The 20,624-nt window shown below is 38.5% G+C and overlaps 3 protein-coding genes across 3 annotated transcripts; all 3 read right to left on the reverse strand.

The window, feature by feature from the left end:
- On the reverse strand, positions 1-1,441 carry LOC137655904 (uncharacterized). Its single transcript, XM_068390123.1, has 2 exons — positions 1,438-1,441; positions 1-743 (listed from the first exon to the last, which is right to left on the reverse strand). Exons 1-2 carry the CDS (start codon positions 1,439-1,441, stop codon positions 1-3), a joined length of 747 nt encoding a protein of 248 aa, XP_068246224.1.
- Positions 1,442-2,308: 867 nt separating this feature from the next.
- On the reverse strand, positions 2,309-6,104 carry LOC137654888 (pH-sensitive chloride channel 2-like). The gene is made up of 4 exons (XM_068388801.1): positions 5,988-6,104; positions 4,524-4,937; positions 3,658-3,886; positions 2,309-2,785 (listed from the first exon to the last, which is right to left on the reverse strand). Exons 1-4 carry the CDS (start codon positions 6,075-6,077, stop codon positions 2,331-2,333), a joined length of 1,188 nt encoding a protein of 395 aa, XP_068244902.1. The 5' UTR covers positions 6,078-6,104; the 3' UTR covers positions 2,309-2,330.
- An 8,069-nt stretch (positions 6,105-14,173) lies between these two features.
- Positions 14,174-17,943, reverse strand: LOC137654889 (pH-sensitive chloride channel 2-like). Its single transcript, XM_068388802.1, has 4 exons — positions 17,854-17,943; positions 16,418-16,831; positions 15,547-15,775; positions 14,174-14,675 (listed from the first exon to the last, which is right to left on the reverse strand). Exons 1-4 carry the CDS (start codon positions 17,941-17,943, stop codon positions 14,221-14,223), a joined length of 1,188 nt encoding a protein of 395 aa, XP_068244903.1. The 3' UTR covers positions 14,174-14,220.
- Positions 17,944-20,624: the final 2,681 nt, after the last annotated feature.

The raw sequence follows: 20,624 nt of genomic DNA on the forward strand, positions 1-20,624 counted from the left end.
CTAACATGCAGTTGTACATTCAAAATGTGCAGTTGTAAATTCAAAATTTGCAGTTGTGAATTCAAAATATGCAGTTGTGAATTCAAGATATGCTGTTGTAAATTCAAACTTTGCAGTTGTAAATTCTAAATGTGCAGTTGTGAATTCAAAATTTGCAATTGTATATTCAAAATTTGCAGTCGTGAATTCAAAATTTGCAATTGTATATTCAAAATTTGCAGTTGTGAATTCAAAATTTGCTGTTGTAAATTCTAAATGTGCAGTTGTGAATTCTAAATGTGCAGTTGTAAATTCTAAATGTGCAGTTGTAAATTCTAAATGTGCAGTTGTGAATACAAAATTTGCAGTTGTGAATACAAAATTTGCAGTTGTGAATTCAAAATTTGCAGTTGTGAATTCAAAACGTGCAGTCGTGAATTCAAAATTTGCAGTTGTGAATTCAAAATTTGCTGTTGTAAATTCTAAATGTGCAGTTGTGAATTCTAAATGTGCAGTTGTGAATTCAAAACGTGCAGTTGTGAATTCAAAATTTGCAGTTGTGAATTCAAAACGTGCAGTCGTGAATTCAAAATTTGCTGTTGTAAACTCTAAACGTGCAGTTGTGAATTCAAAACGTGCAGTTGTGAATTCAAAATTTGCAGTTGTGAATTCAAAATTTGCAGTTGGGAATTCAAAACGTGCAGTCGTGAATTCAAAATTTGCAGTTGTGAATTCAAAACGTGCAGTCGTGAATTCAAAATTTGCTGTTGTAAATTCAAAACATGCAGTTGTGAAAACGTGCAGTTGTGAATACAAAATTTGCAGTTGTGAATTCAAAGTTTGCAGTTGTGAATTCAAAATTTGCGGTTGTAAATTCTAAATGTGCAGTTGTGAATTCAAAACGTGCAGTTGTGAATACAAAATTTGCAGTTGTGAATTCAAAATTTGCAGTCGTGAATTCAAAATTTGCTGTTGTGAATTCAAAATTTACTGTTGTAAATTCAAAATTTGCTGTTGTGAATTTAAAATTTGCAGTTGTAAATTCAAAATTTGCGGTTGTGAATTCAAAATTTGCAGTTGTAAATCCAAAATTTACAGTTGTAAATCCAGATTTGTGCAGTTGTGAATTTGTACTTTAGTTTGAATTTTAAGGACTAGGGTGTTCTCTTGCTTGAGGATACACTCGGGCACACTATTCTAGCTTAGTTCTCTTCCTCTTGCTTTGTTAAAGCTTTAATGGTTTATATAGAAAATATCTATCTTAATATTGTTACTGTTCTTGAAATATTTTATTTCCGTTTTCTTTTCCTCACTGAGCTATTTTCCCTGTTGAAGCCCCTTGGGCTTATAGCATCCTGCTTTTCCAACCAGGGTCGTAGCTTGATTAATAATAATAATAATAATAATAATAATAATAATAATAATAATAATAGCTAACCAGATCTTAATTTTAATTACTCATATAGTATAATACAATCGTACATAGTTCATAAATAATATATGTAATTATATATAATTTTCTTGCAAAATTGTCATATGTCAGATGCTCAAACTCATTGGTTTAGTACCTCAATCTCCTTATTGGACAAGTAGCTGAAGCTTGAAGGCATTGATTACCCGGTTTTTAGTATGAGTGAATGAAAAAGAATGTCTGGCTTTTTTCCTTAATTCATCCTCCCCTCTCTCGGGGAAATCAGCACCCGGGAGTCCCTACACAAGTTGGCCTCAAACCTCTGCAGGTAAACTATTGTTCTTTTGTGTAACCTAGTATTGCGTCCCCATACCCTGGCGAGGTGATATTGGGAATGTCTCGGTCTCTTCGGTTATTTCCTACAAGACTCGGAATAACTTTTACCTGGACAGTCATATTGCTATTGTATCTACACACACAGCTTGTGTAGGCTGTAGACCATGCTTAGTAGGTTTAGCGAGGTGTTAGAGTCTCCTCATTGTCGCACAGAACTCTGCACAATAGGGAGTACCCCGGGTAAGGCCAAGGGTCTTGAAAGTTTGTTTACTAACAAAAAATCTATTCATAAGCAAATGATTGTGTTTTGGGTTGCTGGTTTTCTATACAGCCCGGCAGAAAGTGTTACCCCTGAGCCTCACAAAAATGTTGCATGTGTTACGTGGTGCCTTTGTCTCTGGTGCTGCTGACAAATTTTCTGAAGTGTTATTGATTTGTCAGAAACGGGGTATTACACATATAGTTTAAGACATTACCATTTTCACATTTTATTTGAACATAATTTATAGCTGCACAAGTCTTAAACACAATTAATACAAGTGTGTAAATGCATGGGGGCATGACTTCAAGTTCGTCTTGTAATGGCTTGATTTAATCACCCAAGCTACAGCTGATAAGAACTGAGAGCCAAAGCCCAGTAAGTAATGAGGAAAATGACAAAAATGATCAGCAGGCCAACTTTGCTCACACGACTGCAGAACTTCCAGGAGAATCTATGCTTATGGTGACTTCCTTTCACATCTTGACCTTGGGCAATCCGTTTTCCCAGTTCATGGGTCTCTTCGGTCAAGAGTTGAATGGGAGACAGTTTCTTCTGGGTCTGTTCCTGCTGTGTTGGGTTTCTGGTGCTCATTGATAGGTCTGTCTCTAGCTCTTCAGATGTAACAGGGTGGTCTGTTCTCCATGGATTTTTCAGAGGGGAAGACTGTTCGGGTCCTTGTAATAAGGAATTACCAGAACTCCAAGCACTGTACGATGTTCCAGCAGTTGTATGTCTGTTCTTCCTCTCGGTGGAGATCTTTTGACGTATGTTGGACTTCACTAGAGATTTGATAAGGGCTGAAATAAAGAAGAGAAATTTTAATAAAGATCATTAACTTGTTCAATTGTGATGAATAATTCAAGGGCTCCCCTAAAAATAGGTTAAAAACATCTCGTGCTTTATAGCGAACCATAATGAAAATGGTAAAACAACTGTCTTATTAGTACTGAGGTGAAGCTTGGGTGTCCTGAACTTAACTGAGCTATACTCTCTTTCTTGATCATGTGGCTTCAGTTAATGTATTTTTTTTTTTACTAAGTTTTCATTTACAGTATTAAAGATTGATGGTGCTGTGATCCAATTCATTATGCTGGAATTGAGTGCACTATAGGGAACTCTGGTGCTGTAAACTTGACTGCTTGACTAGATTAAGATGAACCGTGTCAGGTTAGGCAGGGGCCACACTAGTAGTGACTAGAAAGGTGGAGACAAGTGGATTGAAGCTTGAATACAGAATTGACTGATTTCAGTTAAACTGTCCAGAGAGGGAGATAAAGGCACTGGATGGAATGGACTCACCTGCCATATGGCATAACAATGAACCGGGGATCCAGACGGTACCAAGGTAGAACCTAGGGTAAACCCAATACAGTAGATGCACTAAGCAGTTGAATATAAATATGATCAGTGCCCAAGCTCCCCTCCACCCAAGCTAGGACCAAGGAGGGCCAAGCAATGGCTGCTGACGACTCACCAGATAGAACTATATGATCCCCCAAACTCCCCATCCTTAGCTGGCAAGGATGGTGAGGTTGCAGCGACCAAAAAAACTAAAAATTGAGCAAGACTCGAACCCAAGTCTCCAGGCAAGTACGCTAGCAACAGGCCACCACAATCTCTTTAAATGACATATCTGAAGTCGGTGATAATTTTAAACTATGATACTTACTTTTAAAATTAGCCGATCTCCTCTGTGGCACTAAGTGCCTCTCCTGTTCAGACTCCCTCAAGTGTTCCAGAATTGTCTGGATGACGATGATGACAAAAATTGTGACGATGCTGGTGAGAAACCACACGTCCACCAGTTTAAAGTACGAGGTCTTAGGCAGAGATGATGAGGATTGGTTGAAGAGTGACGAGAGGACCAATAAGGAAGTCAGTGACACCATTATACGATCCTGGAAAAAGAGAAGAAATTGGGGCGATATGGGGTACGCTCACCGTAATGTGCTAGTCTTATAATTTGTTTCTGCTTATTAAAAGTGATGAGGGCCATCGGATTGTAATATATTTTTTACAACTTAGATCTCTTGGTAAAAATTCCTGTCATTTTGAGGATATAGATAGAAACGATGTGTGTTTTAAACAATCTCTGAAATGTGAGATTTGTGAAACTACTTCAGGTCATTTTCTTTATTCAAAGAATTCTGCATGCATAATGCACATGAGCTGCTTTTTTTTACAATGACTGTACTCCACCACTCGGAACAACGGAACAGAGGGTACTCATTTTGACTTTGAAATATGGTTATTTTGACCATGTTCACCATGAATGCCTATCTTAACACTTACGTAGGGGGGGGGGACAATGTTTGTGTTATTACTGAGTTATTAATTAATAGATTGCTAAAATCTTTTGTAACATAGGAATGTATTCTCTACAGTTCCTCAAGATAGTGTTGAGCTTATTTACACTTACATATTGTACTAATTATAGGGATGAAGTTAGAGCTTGACAAAACTCTCTTAAGTATAAGAACAGTAAATATAGTCATTTCTATTTGTTAATTAAATCTGATACTGATCTATACTTACATTAAAATCTTCTACCTTGAAGTAGAATGTAAGGTATGCAATGACAATCATGAGTGACGTCGGTAAAAAGGTGTTGATGAGGTAGAAGCCATAGCGACGCCGGAAATGTAGCGCCACCAGCAGGCGGGAGTACCTAGATCCTGTGGAAACATCTCTGAAGTCTCCTTCTAGATTGCTTTCCTTTGTTGGTGATGATAAATAGTGCTGGAGTAAAGATTCGTGAGACACTTCCAAATCGTGTTGGAGTAGAGACTCGTGAGACGTCTCCTGGAAGCTTGCGGGGTCTTCAGCGGCTTCCAGAGCCTTCATATCTACTCCAGTAACTTCATACTCGACAAGGTGTTGACCTCCAGAATAAGTGACTCCTTCCCTGTCACTCTTCAATGTGATGTATCTTCTCGTTCCAGAGGTCATCTGTTTTGGGGCAAATAACACAGAATTATCACATACTTATGATCAAATCACCACTTTCAATATTTGCCCTCTAGAATGAACAATCCCCAAACTTCTCATTCCAGTTGTTATTGTAGATTGCCTGGCCCTTCTGGCCAAGCACGTGCTCTTGCAATTCCCATTCCAGTGATTATTTTTTTGTATGAGCAAGATATGTTCTTCTTCTAGTTGCAGTTTTTTCCAGATTCTTTTAATTTTCCAGTCTTTGCATCCTTCACGCAAACCCCTACAATTTCATGCTTCCTTTCCTTACTGCCATCAAGACTAGATCAGGTAAATACACTGGTCTGTGCATCATGTCAACCTTTGGGAGTACTGTATTAGTATAAGGAGTGAGTAAAGCTGTTATTGCGCTGAGCATAGGCCAGGTTTCTTCATTTTATTTATTTTTTTTTTCTTCTGTTCAGCGTGGTTTTTATAAAATGAGCGCAGTATATCAGCACTGAACTAAATGAAAATGGAGAGGAAAAAGCTTGGGACCTATCACCAAAGGAAATGTAGAACTATTACAAGAATTTCATAAGTTTCTGTGATATTATCTTGGTGAACCCGGTGTTTTTTCCTTTGAGGAGGGAAATGACATTTTGCAACACACAAATGTTTATAGGGATTGGAAACTGGAATCTAGGATAGAATATTTAAAGGACTAGGCCTATTATCCTTAATCAGTCTGCATTGTTCAGGCATCATCATGGGGTAAGAAACTACATGCTATGGATAGTAAATGAGCAAAGAGTGGCCAGGTTTCAGACTTTATACAGTATTATTTGTCTTATCCTCCATAGCTTTTCACCCCCTGAGGATTTTTACATTATCTTGCTTATTTTAGGGATAACATTGGACCTAATTCACAACTATTTCAGGAACATTTTATCCAACAAAAGTAATCTTTGTGCTTGTCGAGCACAAAGATCAAATCAATATCTAGAACTATTCAGCCTTTTCCAGCACAACACAACTATTGAAAAGAACTGGAATTTCATCATACAATTTACTAATAAGCATACTTACTTTAAGTACAATATTACATGTCTGTTTGTCAAAAGGATACATGAGAAGGTCGAGGGCACAGTTGAACGTGACGTTATACTTCCGGGACATTGAAATTGTGTTCTCCAGACCACTGTACTGCAGATCTGCAAGACAGACAGCAAAATGACAGATTTTATTTCATTGTAAAAAGTACAAGTTCGCATAATACCTCACAGCCTCAGCTCAAATCCATTCTAAAGTGAACCTTTGGGGTTCACATTGGTAAGAGTTGTCTGAGCACATGCATATTGAAAGAAGCTCAGTATTTACAAAATCCTTAACGTTGAAAAAAAGCTCTAGATGAGACGACTGGCGAAATCTAACCGAGCCCCATTTTTTTCATTGTAAAAAGTTATCCTCCTCCAATTGTCATAAAAGTTCGCATGATGCCTCGCAGTCTCAGCTCAAATCCATTCTAAAGTGAACATTTGGGGTTCACATTGGTAAGAGTTGTCTAAGCACATGCATGTTGAAAGAAGCTCAGTATTTACAAAATCCTTAACGTTGAAAAAAGCTCTAGATGAGACGACTGGCGAAATCTAACCGAGCCCCTTTGCGTCAATAGGCGTAAGAAGAGATGATGATTAATGGTGAAAAGTTCAATTTTATCACAGACCCTTCTCCAAATTTCGATGACTTAAGATCTTCAATTCAGAGAAGATGCCTTGAAAACAAAATAAAAGGTTGCTAATTTTAGGTAGTAAAATGTAGCACTGTGGCCCAACGAAATGTGTGATAATACATTCTGGCAGCTTTCAGCTGCTCGTTTTGGAAACTATTCAGACTCTATACTATTGCCTTTTTGCAAGAGCTATGACAATATAATTGCATCAAGGAAAATTGGAGAATTTTTGTTTAGGTCTTGGCAACATAAAACTAGTGGAAAAATGAAAAATTAAGAAAATACTGCAGTCTTCCAAGACTAAAGTGACTGATCATGATACAGCCTATTTAATACAAAAAGAAAGATACAATGAAAGTGTTTCATCATGCAGATTTACCTTCGAAAGGATGTCTGTTGGATGAAATTGTTGGGGATCCTTGACGCATCACAAATATTTTTGTCTCTGCATCCACGACAGTATGGCTGTTACCCTGGGCATTGTCAAAACTGACCTGATTCCAGATGAAACAAATGAAAACGAATTAATTGAACGTCATAATGCAATGTGCGTTATAAGTTAAATCTGGTAAATTGAATAATTGGGGACTCCTATCAGTGTATACTGACACATGTTTTTGTGCTGTAGTGATGGCTACGTAACCAATCTGAACAAGAGACTAGTAATGGGTTTACGTAAGCATTTGTAGAACAGTAATATTTATCTTAACTTTGACAAAGCTATAATTAAGCAAGCCAGTGGTATTTAGAAAACTTCCCCGAAACTGAGGTGAATTCCAGCAAGTTTTTGTACTAATAATTTAAGTATAGTAAATTTTTCATAGTTAGGAGCCTATGCTTTCAGGCTCCAGCCAAGGATGTATGAATTGTGAATTGTGCTTCGTGTAATCATTTGCACAATGAAACTAGCAGATGAAAAAGGGGATTTGTAATATCATTTCTCCTGTCCTCTACAGACTAGAAATACACGAATCCTGAACAAATTACTTACCTCCGGTATCCATTGAGAACGTGCTATCCCCAAGCGAACTCTGTTCAAATTGTAGTCGTCAGCAAGATTGTTGAATGTTAGTCTCGAGTCCCTCCAAGACAATTGTAGCGTAAACTCCAATGTCAGCTCCATGTCTAATGAATTTAGACAAGTTACATCAGTAATGTCCATAAAGAGATACACAGATAATGGGGCAGTATCTTCTGGTGTACCGTACTTACGAGATGTCGGAGGAAGGAAAGACTGGGAGTATGTGTCTTCCTCAGGTGTTGTAGAAATTGGAGGAGGAGGGAGTTCTTGTCGGTAAGAGCTTGGAAACACAACAATTGTGCAGTTTAACTCGTCAGATCCATCAGCGCAGTCCTCATGGTGATTGCATCGAGATTCGAGTGGGACGCACATGCCAGAATTACATGTGAATTGGTTTTCTTTACAGGGTGATAGCACTAGCATAAGAGATGAGTTGGCAGATGCATCTGGACAGTATTCCTCTTGTATAATATTCCACCAGTGCCTGCCTATGGGGGATATAGGCAATGTATCATCATCTAAATATGCTATATGTGATCGAATGTTATTTAGGACTAGACCATAACGGTGGCCATCTATCATTTTTATGTCCGAGTTAGAAAAACCTGTGAAATACAGTCCTCTGTGAGATTCTGGATGAAGGACATAATGGTGATCAATATCTTGGTTTCTGACGCAGGCTCCTCGTAGTCGCAGCCTCGGTCTACAGCTCAGCCGACAGACAGCACAGAGTGGTGTTCCGTCGCACAGGATATCAAACCATTTGCCATACCCTTCTCCAGTTCCCATAACTGCAACGCAGTTCTCGTTGACGCCGCCATTAGGTTCCGGGTCTTTCCAGTTCGTGTAATTCAGACGTTTGCCTTTAAAAGACGTCCAGATGCCTTCATGCCCAACGTCGGTGACTCCAAGCCACATGAATATCACAAACGGCCCTCCTACACAATGTGTGAGCCAGGGAGAAGCATTGGTCATCAGAGCCTCTGTCTCTGTGGTGGAAACTGGATATCCAAGCTCACCCTGGAGAGTGTGACAGAGCTCGTTGTGGTCTTCCAGAGTGCGTGGAATACCTATGAACTGCAGCAGGTTTTCTGTTCCACCAACAAGTTTCTCACCAGATGGTATGGTCTTCCATGAGGCATTGCCTTTAATTTGCCATCCTTCAGGCCAAGGAATGGCGCTGTCTGCAAAGAGTAAAACTACAGCTCTTTTCTGTCATGGAAATTAGGACACTCGCTATATTCATCATTAGAATTCAAACTATAAAATGCAGTTTATCGTATCTTCTATTGTAATATGTTAAGACCTTTTTACTGTCTTGATCAAGTGTTCAAGCAACATCTTTATCTAATTCACTTGGTTGGCTCAAATTTTTTAAAGTAAAAGACCTTTATTTGTGAAGCTTCTGTGTTCTGTTATATATATTATATATACAGTATATATATATATATATATATATATATATATATATATATATATATATATATATATATATATATATATATATACACACACATATATATACACACTATGTCCTTTCTAAGTGCGGATACCTCAAAGTGGTGAAAGGGTATACATATCGCCGTGATCAGCAAAGCTGTACCCATTACTAGGTTGATTTGCTGTAAGCAATCAGACGAAAATCTACCACCATCACCAATCTGCTTTGGCCAGCAGGGTGATGTTTCTATTAGGATTTACGATAACTATACATCTGCTGCTAAGTTACCATTACCTAACTCGGAACTTAATTTCAGAACTATTCTCTTTTTGCTTTGATACTTTCAATGTCTGCAGACCCATTATTATTATTATTATTATTATTATTATTATTGCCCCTGAATCGTTATTAAACAAGGAACATTGATTGAAATCATCGACTGATTTCCTTCAGAAACCAAATTGCTCGTTAATAGAAGTAAAAATATCTGACGTTTAGGATTGATTTATTGCACGACCATTAAGGACCAAATAAAAATAGATGAAGAGAGACCCTCTTTGATAAGATAACTTTTTGCAGTGTGAAGAAATCTTACTTCATGGGCACTTTTTTTAGGCCATTTATGGCTTGCGTTATACTACTCATAATTCCTCTCTGCTTCGATATTCAGTGCTTGTCTTTGCTTTGCTTGTTCGCTTTCATTCTTATCATCATTATTATTATAGTTATCTATATTATCACCTTTAATATTAAAGATTATATTAACATTAACGATGCTGATGATTATTATGTGCGTACGATCAAAGAAACAATAAAAATCTTATGATGCAAAATAAAGCTGAATGAAACATACCCCTGCACAAAAGAAGAAAACAGTGGACAGATGAGAACTTTCCCTCTAGTAATAAATTAGGAAATATGTTAATGCTTAATGCCAAACAAATGAAAATTATCATAGATAGATACAAATAATCACTGGTTAAGGAAATAAATTAAAAAAGAAACAGAAGGAAAATTATTCAAATGTGTCCTGGTTCCGGTTTCCTAAGGCTTCGGCCACACCACACGCGATGAACGTCGAGGTAGAGGCATGACTTGGGCGGCAGGCCAGCGACAAAATGTTGCGTGGCCACAAGTTTACTCTCGCTTAATCCCCAGCTATCTTCCTACCCTTCTCTTGTCCTTGTTTCCATCTGGCCTGGGCTAGATAAGAACACAATCTTTGCTCTTATAAAATCAAAGAAAAAGGTATGGTTCCTACCTTCATAAGGTTCACTCATTGTGGTCATCTGGACCAGGTCATCTGGAGACGTGGGATGGGTCCACATGCCAACTTTGGCCACCTCGCCCGTGAAAGCCTGTTCTCTCTGGAATAGACCTTCCATTTCGTCCTGATCTTGGCCCAGGATCAGAGTTCCTCCACCGCTGAAATTAGCCAAGTTTATAATTATATATGTGTGCTTTTACATTTAAAGTATTTTTTGCCATAGTGTGGAATTTTTAGGGGTACTGGGATCAAGCAAATTTTCAAAGGAAAAAGCATGAATTTGGTCATTTCATTGCGCTCTCGGTTAATAAATGGAAGAAAGTCTCTTAAAGTTTTTTTTATTTTTCCCTAGTCTGAGGCTGTTTTAAGCTTAATTTATTTTGCTTTAATGCCAGATTCTCTAATGCAATTTCACATGTATACATTTTTCTTTTAACATTTCATGTGTAGATTTTAAGTACTGTCTTAATTATATTTTTAATCACTTTAATTTTCCTAAGGGAAATTTTTCCAGTATGCATCTATCCATTAACAAAAAAATAAGGTATTCTACTGCTTTTTCATTTAACATTGTGTAATGTAAGTTTCATATAAGTCTAAAATCACCAATTCATTCCTGATTTACTTTTGATACATTTATGACCTAAGGTATTTTCATAAGAGATTGCTTATATTTTCAATAATGTAAATATCCTTTCATGATAAACCCTTCATGACTGGAGTTATAGCCAAATTTATCCACACCATGGGACGAGTATCCTTGTAATTTTTCCTTTGCTCACAACGATTTTCAGTCCTTCAAAATCAAATTGTTGTTATCCAGCCTTTGGTAGGCCATATCCTGTGTACCGTGGTCTCATATCTCGGGTTAGTGTTTTTGCCTGAGGGTACACTCGGATACACAATGCGGTTTCCTTATTTCCGTTTGGTAGGACATATCCTCTGTACCATGGTCTCCCACTTTCTTGGGTAAGAGTTTTCTTGCTTGATGGTACACTCGGGAACACTATGCTGTTGACTTATGAACCTTTCTCACTGGGCTATTTTCCCTAATGGAGCCCTTGGGCTTGTAAGCATACTGCTTTTCTAAATAGTGTTGTAGATTAGTTAGTGATATTAGCACTCCTACTCGTGTGGGCATTAGGTACATATAGCGTATATATTTCTGGATTTGAGTTGAGCTCAATTTGCACCACTGCTAGAAAATAGTTTTGAAACACGGCGAGTGTCCTTATGATCACCTGATCCCAAGGGGTGAAGAAAATAACCAATAAAAGCCAATATTTGTGTATACTGAAGTATATTCAACCAAAGTACTAAAGGTATGAAGTAAAGTTTAAACTGGATGACACACAATTTTACTTCTCCGTATATCACATAGGTAGTATTGCTGAAACTTTAAAACTAAGTTCTTGCCATTGTTAGGGAATGGATGACAGTTTAAAACAAATTTAATAGAAGCAAGTTCGTTTATTGTAAAGAAAAACTTATATCATTTCCTCACTGGGTTATTTTCCCCGTTGGAGCCCCCCAGGCTTATAGCATCTTGCTTTTCCATCTAGGGTTGTAGTTTAGCAAGTAATAATAATAAATAATAATAATAATAATAATAATAATAATAATAATAATAATAATAATAATAATAACCCGTTCAAACGTTCGAACATCACTTCAAATACTTATCTGTCGAACCGTTTGACAGTGTAAACCTGCCTTAAGAATAAACCCTGGGTAGCATGTAGTTTTATGGACAAATATATTATTATTATTATTATTATTATTATTATTATTGTTATCATCATTATTATTACACTACAACACAGAGAGAAAGAATGTATTTATATCTGACCTTGTGAGACGAAGTGCATTGCTAGAAGATGAGAGAGAGAGAGAGAGAGAGAGAGAGAGAGAGAGAGAGAGAGAGAGAGAGAGAGAGAGAGAGAGAAGGGACGCAGGAGATGAGACAGAGAGAGAAAAGGTATTTATATCTCACATTGTGAGACGAAGTGCATTGTTGAGAGAGAGAGAGAGAGAGAGAGAGAGAGAGAGAGAGAGAGAGAGAGAGAGAGAAGGGACGCAGGAGATGAGACAGAGAGAAAAGGCATTTATATCTCACATTGTGAGACGAAGTGCATTGTTGGGAGAGAGAGAGAGAGAGAGAGAGAGAGAGAGAGAGAGAGAGAGGAGAGAGAGAGAGAGAGAGAGAGAGAGAGAGAAGGGACGCAGGAGATGAGACAGAGAGAGAGAAAAGGCATTTATATCTCACATTGTGAGACAAAGTGCATTGTTGGGAGATGAGAGAGAGAGAGAGAGAGAGAGAGAGAGAGAGAGAGAGAGAGAGAGAGAGAGAGAGAGAGAGAAGGGACGCAGGAGATGAGACAGAGTGAGAGAAAAGGCATTTATATCTCACATTGTGAGACGAAGTGCATTGTTGAGAGAGAGAGAGAGAGAGAGAGAGAGAGAGAGAGAGAGAGAGAGAGAGAGAGAGAGAGAGAGAGAGAGAGAGAGAGAAGGGACGCAGGAGATGAGACAGAGAGAAAGAAAAGGCATTTATATCTCACATTGTGAGACAAAGTGCATTGTTGAGAGAGAGAGAGAGAGAGAGAGAGAGAGAGAGAGAGAGAGAGAGAGAGAGAGAGAGAGAGAGGGGGGGACGCAGGAGATGAGACAGAGAGAGAGAGAAGCTATTTATATCTGACATTGTTGTGGTCAGTGTTCTTTTCAAGGTAATTATCTCATTGAGTAATTTTGGTTGATTTAAGGAAATTTCTATAGTAATGGTACTTTCAAGGTAATTCTAAGGTAATTTTTCTCGTCAGGTAATCTTTTGATTATAGATTAACAATGAATATCTGAAATTTATCTCTCAGATTTTTCACCAAATTAGAGAGCTTTTGTTAATCATGATATAATTGTTTTGCGTTCTATGAGTTTTTTAGTATTTAAGGTATTTTTTTCTAGATTTGAGGTAATTTCTGAGGTAATCCCTTGAACATCATGTGAAAGCCCTGGTTGTAGTGAACTGTCAGTATGGGGTTCAAGTCCCGCTCAAACTCATTGGTTTAGTACCTCAATCTCCTTATTGGACAAGCAGCTGAAGCTTGAGGGCATTAGTTACCCGGTTTTTAGTCTGAATGAATGAAAAGGAATGTCTGGTTCTCCTCCTTTCTTCATTCACCCTCTCTTAGGGAAATCAGCATCCTGGAGTCCCTACACAAGTTGGCCTCAAACCTCTGCAGGTAAACAATCGCTTCCTTGTGTAACCTAGTATTGTTCCAATACTGTTGCATCACCATATCCTGGCGAGGTGATATTGGTAATATCTCGGTCTCTTCAGTTATTTCCTACAAGACTCTGAATAACTTTTACCTGGACAGTCATATTGCTAGTATATCTACACACACACAGCTTGTGTAGGCAGTAGACCATGCTTAGTAGGTTTAGCGAGGTACTGGGGTCTCCTTATTGTTGCACAAAACTCTGCATAATAGGGAAGGGCAATGGTCTTGAAAGTCTGTTTACTAACAAAGAATCTATTCATAAGCAAATGATTGTGTTTTGGGTTGCTGGTTTTATATACAGCCCGGCAGAAAGTGTTACCCCCGAGCCTCACAAAAATGTTTCATGTGTTACGTGGTGCCTCTGTCTCTGGTGCTGCTGGCAAATTTTCTTAAGTGTTATTAATATGTCAGAAACGGGGTATTACATATATATTCTAAGACATTACCATTTTCAAAATTTTATTTGAACATAATTAATTCTAGAGCTACACAAGTCTTAAACATAATTAATACAAGTGTGTAAATGCATGTGGGCATGGCTTCAAGTTCGTCTTGTAATGGCTTGATTTAATCACCCAAGCTACAGCTGATAAGAACTGAGAGCCAAAGCCCAGTAAGTAATAAGGAAAATGACAAAAATTATCAGCAGTCCAACTTTGCTTACACGACTGCAGAACTTCCATGAGAATCTATGCTTATGGTGACTTCCTTTCACATCCTGACCTTGGGCAATCCGTTTTCCCAATTCATGGGTCTCTTCGGTCAAGAGTTGAATGGGAGATAGTTTCTTCTGGGACGGTTCCTGCTGTGTTGGATTTCTTGTGCTCATTGATAGGTCTGTCTCTAGCTCTTCAGATGTAACAGGGTGGTCTGTTCTCCATGGATTTTTCAGAGGGGAAGACTGCTCGGGTCCTTGTAATAAGGAATTACCAGAACTCCAAGCACTGTACGATGTTCCAGCAGTTGTATGTCTGTTCTTCCTTTCGGTGGAGATCTTTTGACGGATGTTGGACTTAACTAGAGATTTGATAAGGCCTGAAATAAAGAGAAATTTTAATAAAGATCATTTACCTTTTCAATTGTGATGAATAATTCAAGGGCTCCCCTAAAAATAGGTTAAAAACATCTCGTGCTTTATAGCGAACCATAATGAAAATGGTAAAACAAATGTATTATTAGTACTGAGGTGAAGCTTGGGTGTCCTGAATTTAACTGAGCTATACTCTCTCTCTTGATCATGTGGCTTCAGTTAATGTATTTTTTTTTTTTACTAAGTTTGCATTTACAGTATTAAAGATTGATGGTGCTGTGATCCCATTCATTATGCTGGAATTGAGTGCACAATAGGGAACTCTGGTGCTGTAAACTTGACTGCTTGACTAGATTAAGATGAACTGTGTCAGGTTAGGCAGGGCCCAGACTAGTAGTGACAAGAAATGTGAAGACAAAAGTGGATTGAAGCTTGAGTACAAAATTTACTTATTTCAGTTAAACCGTCCAGACAGGGAGATAAAGGCACTGGCTGGAATGGACTCACCTGCCATATGGCACAACAATGAACCAGGGAGCCAAACGGTACCAAGGTAGAACCTAGGGTAAGCCCAATACAGTAGATGCACAAAGAAGTTGGATATAAATATGATCAGTGCCCAAACCCCTCTCCATCCAAGCTAGGACCAAGGAGGGCCAGGCAATGGTTGCTGACGACTCACCAGATAGAACTATATGATCCCCAAACTCCCCATCCTTAGCTCACCAGGATGGTGAGGTTGCAGCGACCAAAAATACTAAAAATTGAGCAAGACTCAAACCTAAGTCTCCAGGCAAGTACGCTAGCAACAGGCCACCACAATCTCTTTAAATGACATATCTGAAGTCGGTGATAATTTTAAACTATGATACTTACTTTTAAAATTAGCTGATCTCCTCTGTGGCACTAAGTGCCTCTCCTGTTCAGACTCCCTCAAGTGTTCCAGAATTGTCTGGATGACGATGATGACAAAAATTGTGACGATGCTGGTGAGAAACCACACGTCCACCAGTTTAAAGTACGAGGTCTTAGGCAGAGATGACGAGGATTGGTTGAAGAGTGACGAGAGGACCAATAAGGAAGTCAGTGACACCATTATACGATCCTGGAAAACAGAGAAGAAATTGGGGCGATATGGGGTACGCTCACCGTAATGTGCTAGTCTTATAACTTGTTTCTGCTTATTAAAAGTGATGAGGGCCATTGGGTTGTAATATATTTTTTACAGCTTAGATCTCTTGGTAAAAATTCCTGTCATTTTGAGGCTATAGATAGAAACGAAGTGTGTTTTAAACAATCTCTGAAATGTGAGATTTGTGAAACTACTTCAGGTCATTTTCATTATTCAAAGAATTCTTCATGCATAATGCACATTAGTACAAGAGCTTCTTTTTTTACAATGACTGTACTCCACCACTCGGAACAACGGAACAGAGGGTACTCATTTTGACTTTGAAATATGGTTATTTTAACCATGTTCACCATGAATGCCTTATCTTGACACTTAGGTAGGGGGGAGACAATGTTTGTGTTATTACTGAGTTATTAACTAAGAGATTGCAAAAATCTTTTTAACATAGGGAATGTATTCTCTACAGTTCCTCAAGATAGTGTTGAGCTTAGTTACACTTACATATTGTACTAATTATAGGGATGAAGTTAGAGCTTGACAAAACTCTGAAGTATAAGAACAGTAAATATAGTCATTTCTATTTGTTAATTAAATCTGATACTGATCTATACTTACATTAAAATCTTCTACCTTGAAGTAGAATGTAAGGTATGCAATGACAATCATGAGGGATGTCGGTAAAAAGGTGTTGATGAGGTAGAAGCCATAGCGACGCCGGAAATGTAGCGCCACCAGCAGGCGGGAGTACCTAGATCCTGTGGAAACATCTCTGAAGTCTCCTTCTAGATTGCTTTCCTTTGTTGGTGATGATAAATAGTGCTGGAGTAAAGATTCGTGAGACACTTCCAAATCGTGTTGGAGTAGAGACTCGTGAGACGTCTCCTGGAAGCTTGCGGGGTCTTCAGCGGCTTCCAGAGCCTTCATGTCTACTCCAGTAACTTCATACTCGACAAGGTGTTGACCTCCAGAGTAAGTGACTCCTTCCCTGTCACTCTTCAATGTGATGTATCTTCTCGTTCCAGAGGTCATCTGTTTTGGGGCAAATAACAGAATTATCACATACTTAAAATCAAATCACCACTTTCAATATTTGCCCTCTAGAATCAACATTCCGCAAACTTCTCATTCCAGTTGTTGTTGTAGATTGCCTGGCCCTTCTGGCCAAGCACGTGCTCTTGTAATTCTCATTCCAGTGATTATTTTTTTGTATGAGCAGTTTTTTCCAGATTCTTTTAATTTTCCAGGCTTTGCATCCTTCACGCAAACCCCTACAATTTCATGCTTCCTTTCCTTATTGCCATCAAGACTGGATCAGGTAAATACACTGGTCTGTGCATCATATCAACCTTTGGGAGTACTGTATTAGTATAAGGAGTGAGTAAATCCGTAATTGCCCAGAGCATAAGCCAGGTTTCTTCCTTTTTTTTTTTTTTTTTTTTTTTACTGTTCAGCGTGTTTTTTATAAAATGAGCTCAGTACATCAACACTGAACTAAATGAAAATGGAGAGGAAAAAGCTTGGGACCGATCACCAAAGGAAATGATAGAACTATGACAAGAATTTCATAAGTTTCTGTGATATTATCTTGGTGAACCCGGTGTTTTTTCCTTTGAGGAGGGAAATGACATTTTGCAACACACAAATGTTTATAGGGACTGGAAACTGGAATCAAGGATAGAATATTAAAAGGACTATTATCCTTAATCAGTCTGCATTGTTCAGGCATTATCATGGGGTAAGAAACTACATGCTATGGATAGTAAACGAGCAAACAGTGGCCAGGTTTTAGACTTGTATACAGTATTATTTGCCATATCCTCCATAGCTTTTCACCCCCTGAGGATTTTTATATTATCTTGCTTATTCTAGGGAGAACATTGGACCTAATTCACAACTATTTAAGGAACATTTTATCCAACAAAAGTAATCTTTGTGCTTGTCGAGCACAAAGATCAAATCAATATCTAGAACTATTCAACCTTTTCCAGCACTACACAACTATTGAAAAGAACTGGAATTTCATCATACAATTTACTAATAAGCATACTTACTTTAAGTACAATATTACACGTCTGTTTGTCAAAAGGATACATGAGGAGGTCGAGGGCACAGTTGAACGTGACGTTATACTTCCGAGACATTGAAATTGTGTTCTCCAGACCACTGTACTGCAGATCTGCAAGACAGATACCAAAATGACAGATTTTTTTTCATTGTAAATAGTTATCCTCCTCAAATTGTCATACAAGTTCGCATGATGCCTCACAGTCTCAGCTCAAATCCCTTCTAAAGTGGTTCACATTGGTAAGAGTTGTCTAAGCACATGCATGTTGAAAGAAGCTCAGTATTTACAAAATCCTTAACGTTAAATAAAGCTCTAGTTGTGACGACTGGCAAAATCTAACCGAGCCCCTTTGCGTCAATAGGTGTTGGAAGAGATGATGATTAATGGTGAAAAGTTCAATTTTATTCCAGACCCTTCACCAAATTTCGATGACTTAAGATCTTTAATTCAGAGAAGATGCCTTGAAAACAAAATAAAAGGTTGCTAATTTTAGGTAGTAAAATGTAGCACTGTGGCCCAACGAAATGTGTGATAATACATTCTGGCAGCTTTCAGCTGCTCGTTTTGGAAACTATTCAGACTTCATACTATTGCCTTTTTGCAAGAGCTATGACAATATAATTGCATCAAGGAAAATTGGATAATTTTTGTTCAGGTCTTGGGAAATTAAAACTAATGGAAAAAAACGAAAAATTAAGAATATATTGCAGTCTTCCAAGACTAAAGTGACTGATCTTGAATAATGTGAAGAAAAAGGAGAATGAGACCTGAAAACATTATCATATTTGCCTTTAAAGATGATACAGCCTATTTAATACAAAAAGAAAGATGCAATGAAAGTGTTTCATCATGCAGATTTACCTTCGAAAGGATGTCTGTTGGATGAAATTGTTGGGGATCCTTGACGCATCACAAATATTTTTGTCTCGGCATCCACGACAGTATGGCTGTTACCCTGGGCATTGTCAAAACTGACCTGATTCCAGATGAAAAAATGAAAACGAATTGAATGTCATAATGCAATGTGCGTTATAAGTTAAATCTGGTAAAGTGAATAATTGGGGACTCCTATCAGTGTATACTGACACATGTTTTTGTGCTGTGGTGATGGCTACATAGCCAATCTGAACAAGAGACTAGTAATGGGTTTACGTAAGCAGTTGTAGAATGGTAAAATTTATCTTAACTTTGACAGAGATATAATTAAGCAAGCCAGTGGTATTTAGAAAACTTCCCCGAAACTGAGGTGAATTCCAGCAAGTTTTTTTTACTAATAATTTAAGTATAGTAAATTTTTCATAGCTAGGAGCCTATGCTTTCAGGCTCCAGCCAAGGATGTATGAATTGTGCTTCGTGTAATCATTTGCACAATGAAACTAGTAGATGAAAAAGGGGATTTGTAATATCCTTACCCCTGTCCTCTACAGACTAGAAATACACAAATCCTGAACAAATTACTTACCTCCGGTATCCACTGAGAACGTGCTATCCCCAAACGAACTCTGTTCAAATTGTAGTCGTCAGCGAGATTGTTGAATGTTAGTCTCGAGTCCCTCCAAGACAATTGTAGCGTAAACTCCAATGTCAGCTCCATGTCTAATGAATTTAGACAAGTTACATCAGTAATGTCCATAAAGAGATACACAGATAATGGGGCAGTATCTTCTGGTGTGCCGTACTTACGAGATGTCGGAGGAAGGAAAGACTGGGAGTATGTTTCTTCCTCAGGTGTTGTAGAAATTGGAGGAGGAGGGAGTTCTTGTCGGTAAGAGCTTGGAAACACAACAATTGTGCAGTTTAACTCGTCAGATCCATCAGCGCAGTCCTCATGGTGATTGCATCGAGATTCGAGAGGGACGCACATGCCAGAATTACATGTGAATTGGTTTTCTTTACAGGGTGATAGCACTAGCATAAGAGATGAGTTGGCAGATGCATCTGGACAGTATTCCTCTTGTATGATATTCCACCAGTGCCTGCCTATGGGAGATATAGGCAATGTATCATCATCTAAATATGCTATATGTGATCGAATGTTATTTAGGACTAGCCCATAACGGTGGCCATCTATCATTTTTATGTCCGAGTTAGAAAAACCTGTGAAATACAGCCCTCTGTGAGATTCTGGATGAAGGACATAATGGTGATCAATGTCTTGGTTTCTGACGCAGGCTCCTCGTAGTCGCAGCCTCGGTCTACAGCTCAGCCGACAGACAGCACAGAGTGGTGTTCCATCGCACAGGATATCAAACCATTTTCCATACCCTTCTCCAGTTCCCATAACTGCAACGCAGTTCTCGTTGACGCCGCCATTAGGTTCTGGGTCTTTCCAGTTCGTGTAATTCAGCCGTTTGCCTTTAAAAGACGTCCAGATGCCTTCATGCCCAACGTCAGTGACTCCAAGCCACATGAATATCACAAACGGCCCTCCTACACAATGTGTGAGCCAGGGAGAAGCATTGGTCATCAGAGCCTCTGTCTCTGTGGTGGAAACTGGATATCCAAGTTCACCCTGGAGAGTGTGACAGAGCTCGTTGTGGTCTTCCAGAGTGCGTGGAATACCTATGAACTGCAGCAGGTTTTCTGTCCCACCAACAAGTTTCTCACCAGATGGTATGGTCTTCCATGAGGCATTGCCTTTAATTTGCCATCCTTCAGGCCAAGGAATGACGCTGTCTGCAAAGAGTAAAACTACAGCTCTTTTCTGTCATGGAAATTAGGACACTCGCTATATTCATCATTGAAATTCAAACTATA

Source organism: Palaemon carinicauda, chromosome 16 (assembly GCF_036898095.1).
Source record: "Palaemon carinicauda isolate YSFRI2023 chromosome 16, ASM3689809v2, whole genome shotgun sequence".
In the NCBI taxonomy this organism is placed as follows: domain Eukaryota; kingdom Metazoa; phylum Arthropoda; class Malacostraca; order Decapoda; family Palaemonidae; genus Palaemon; species Palaemon carinicauda.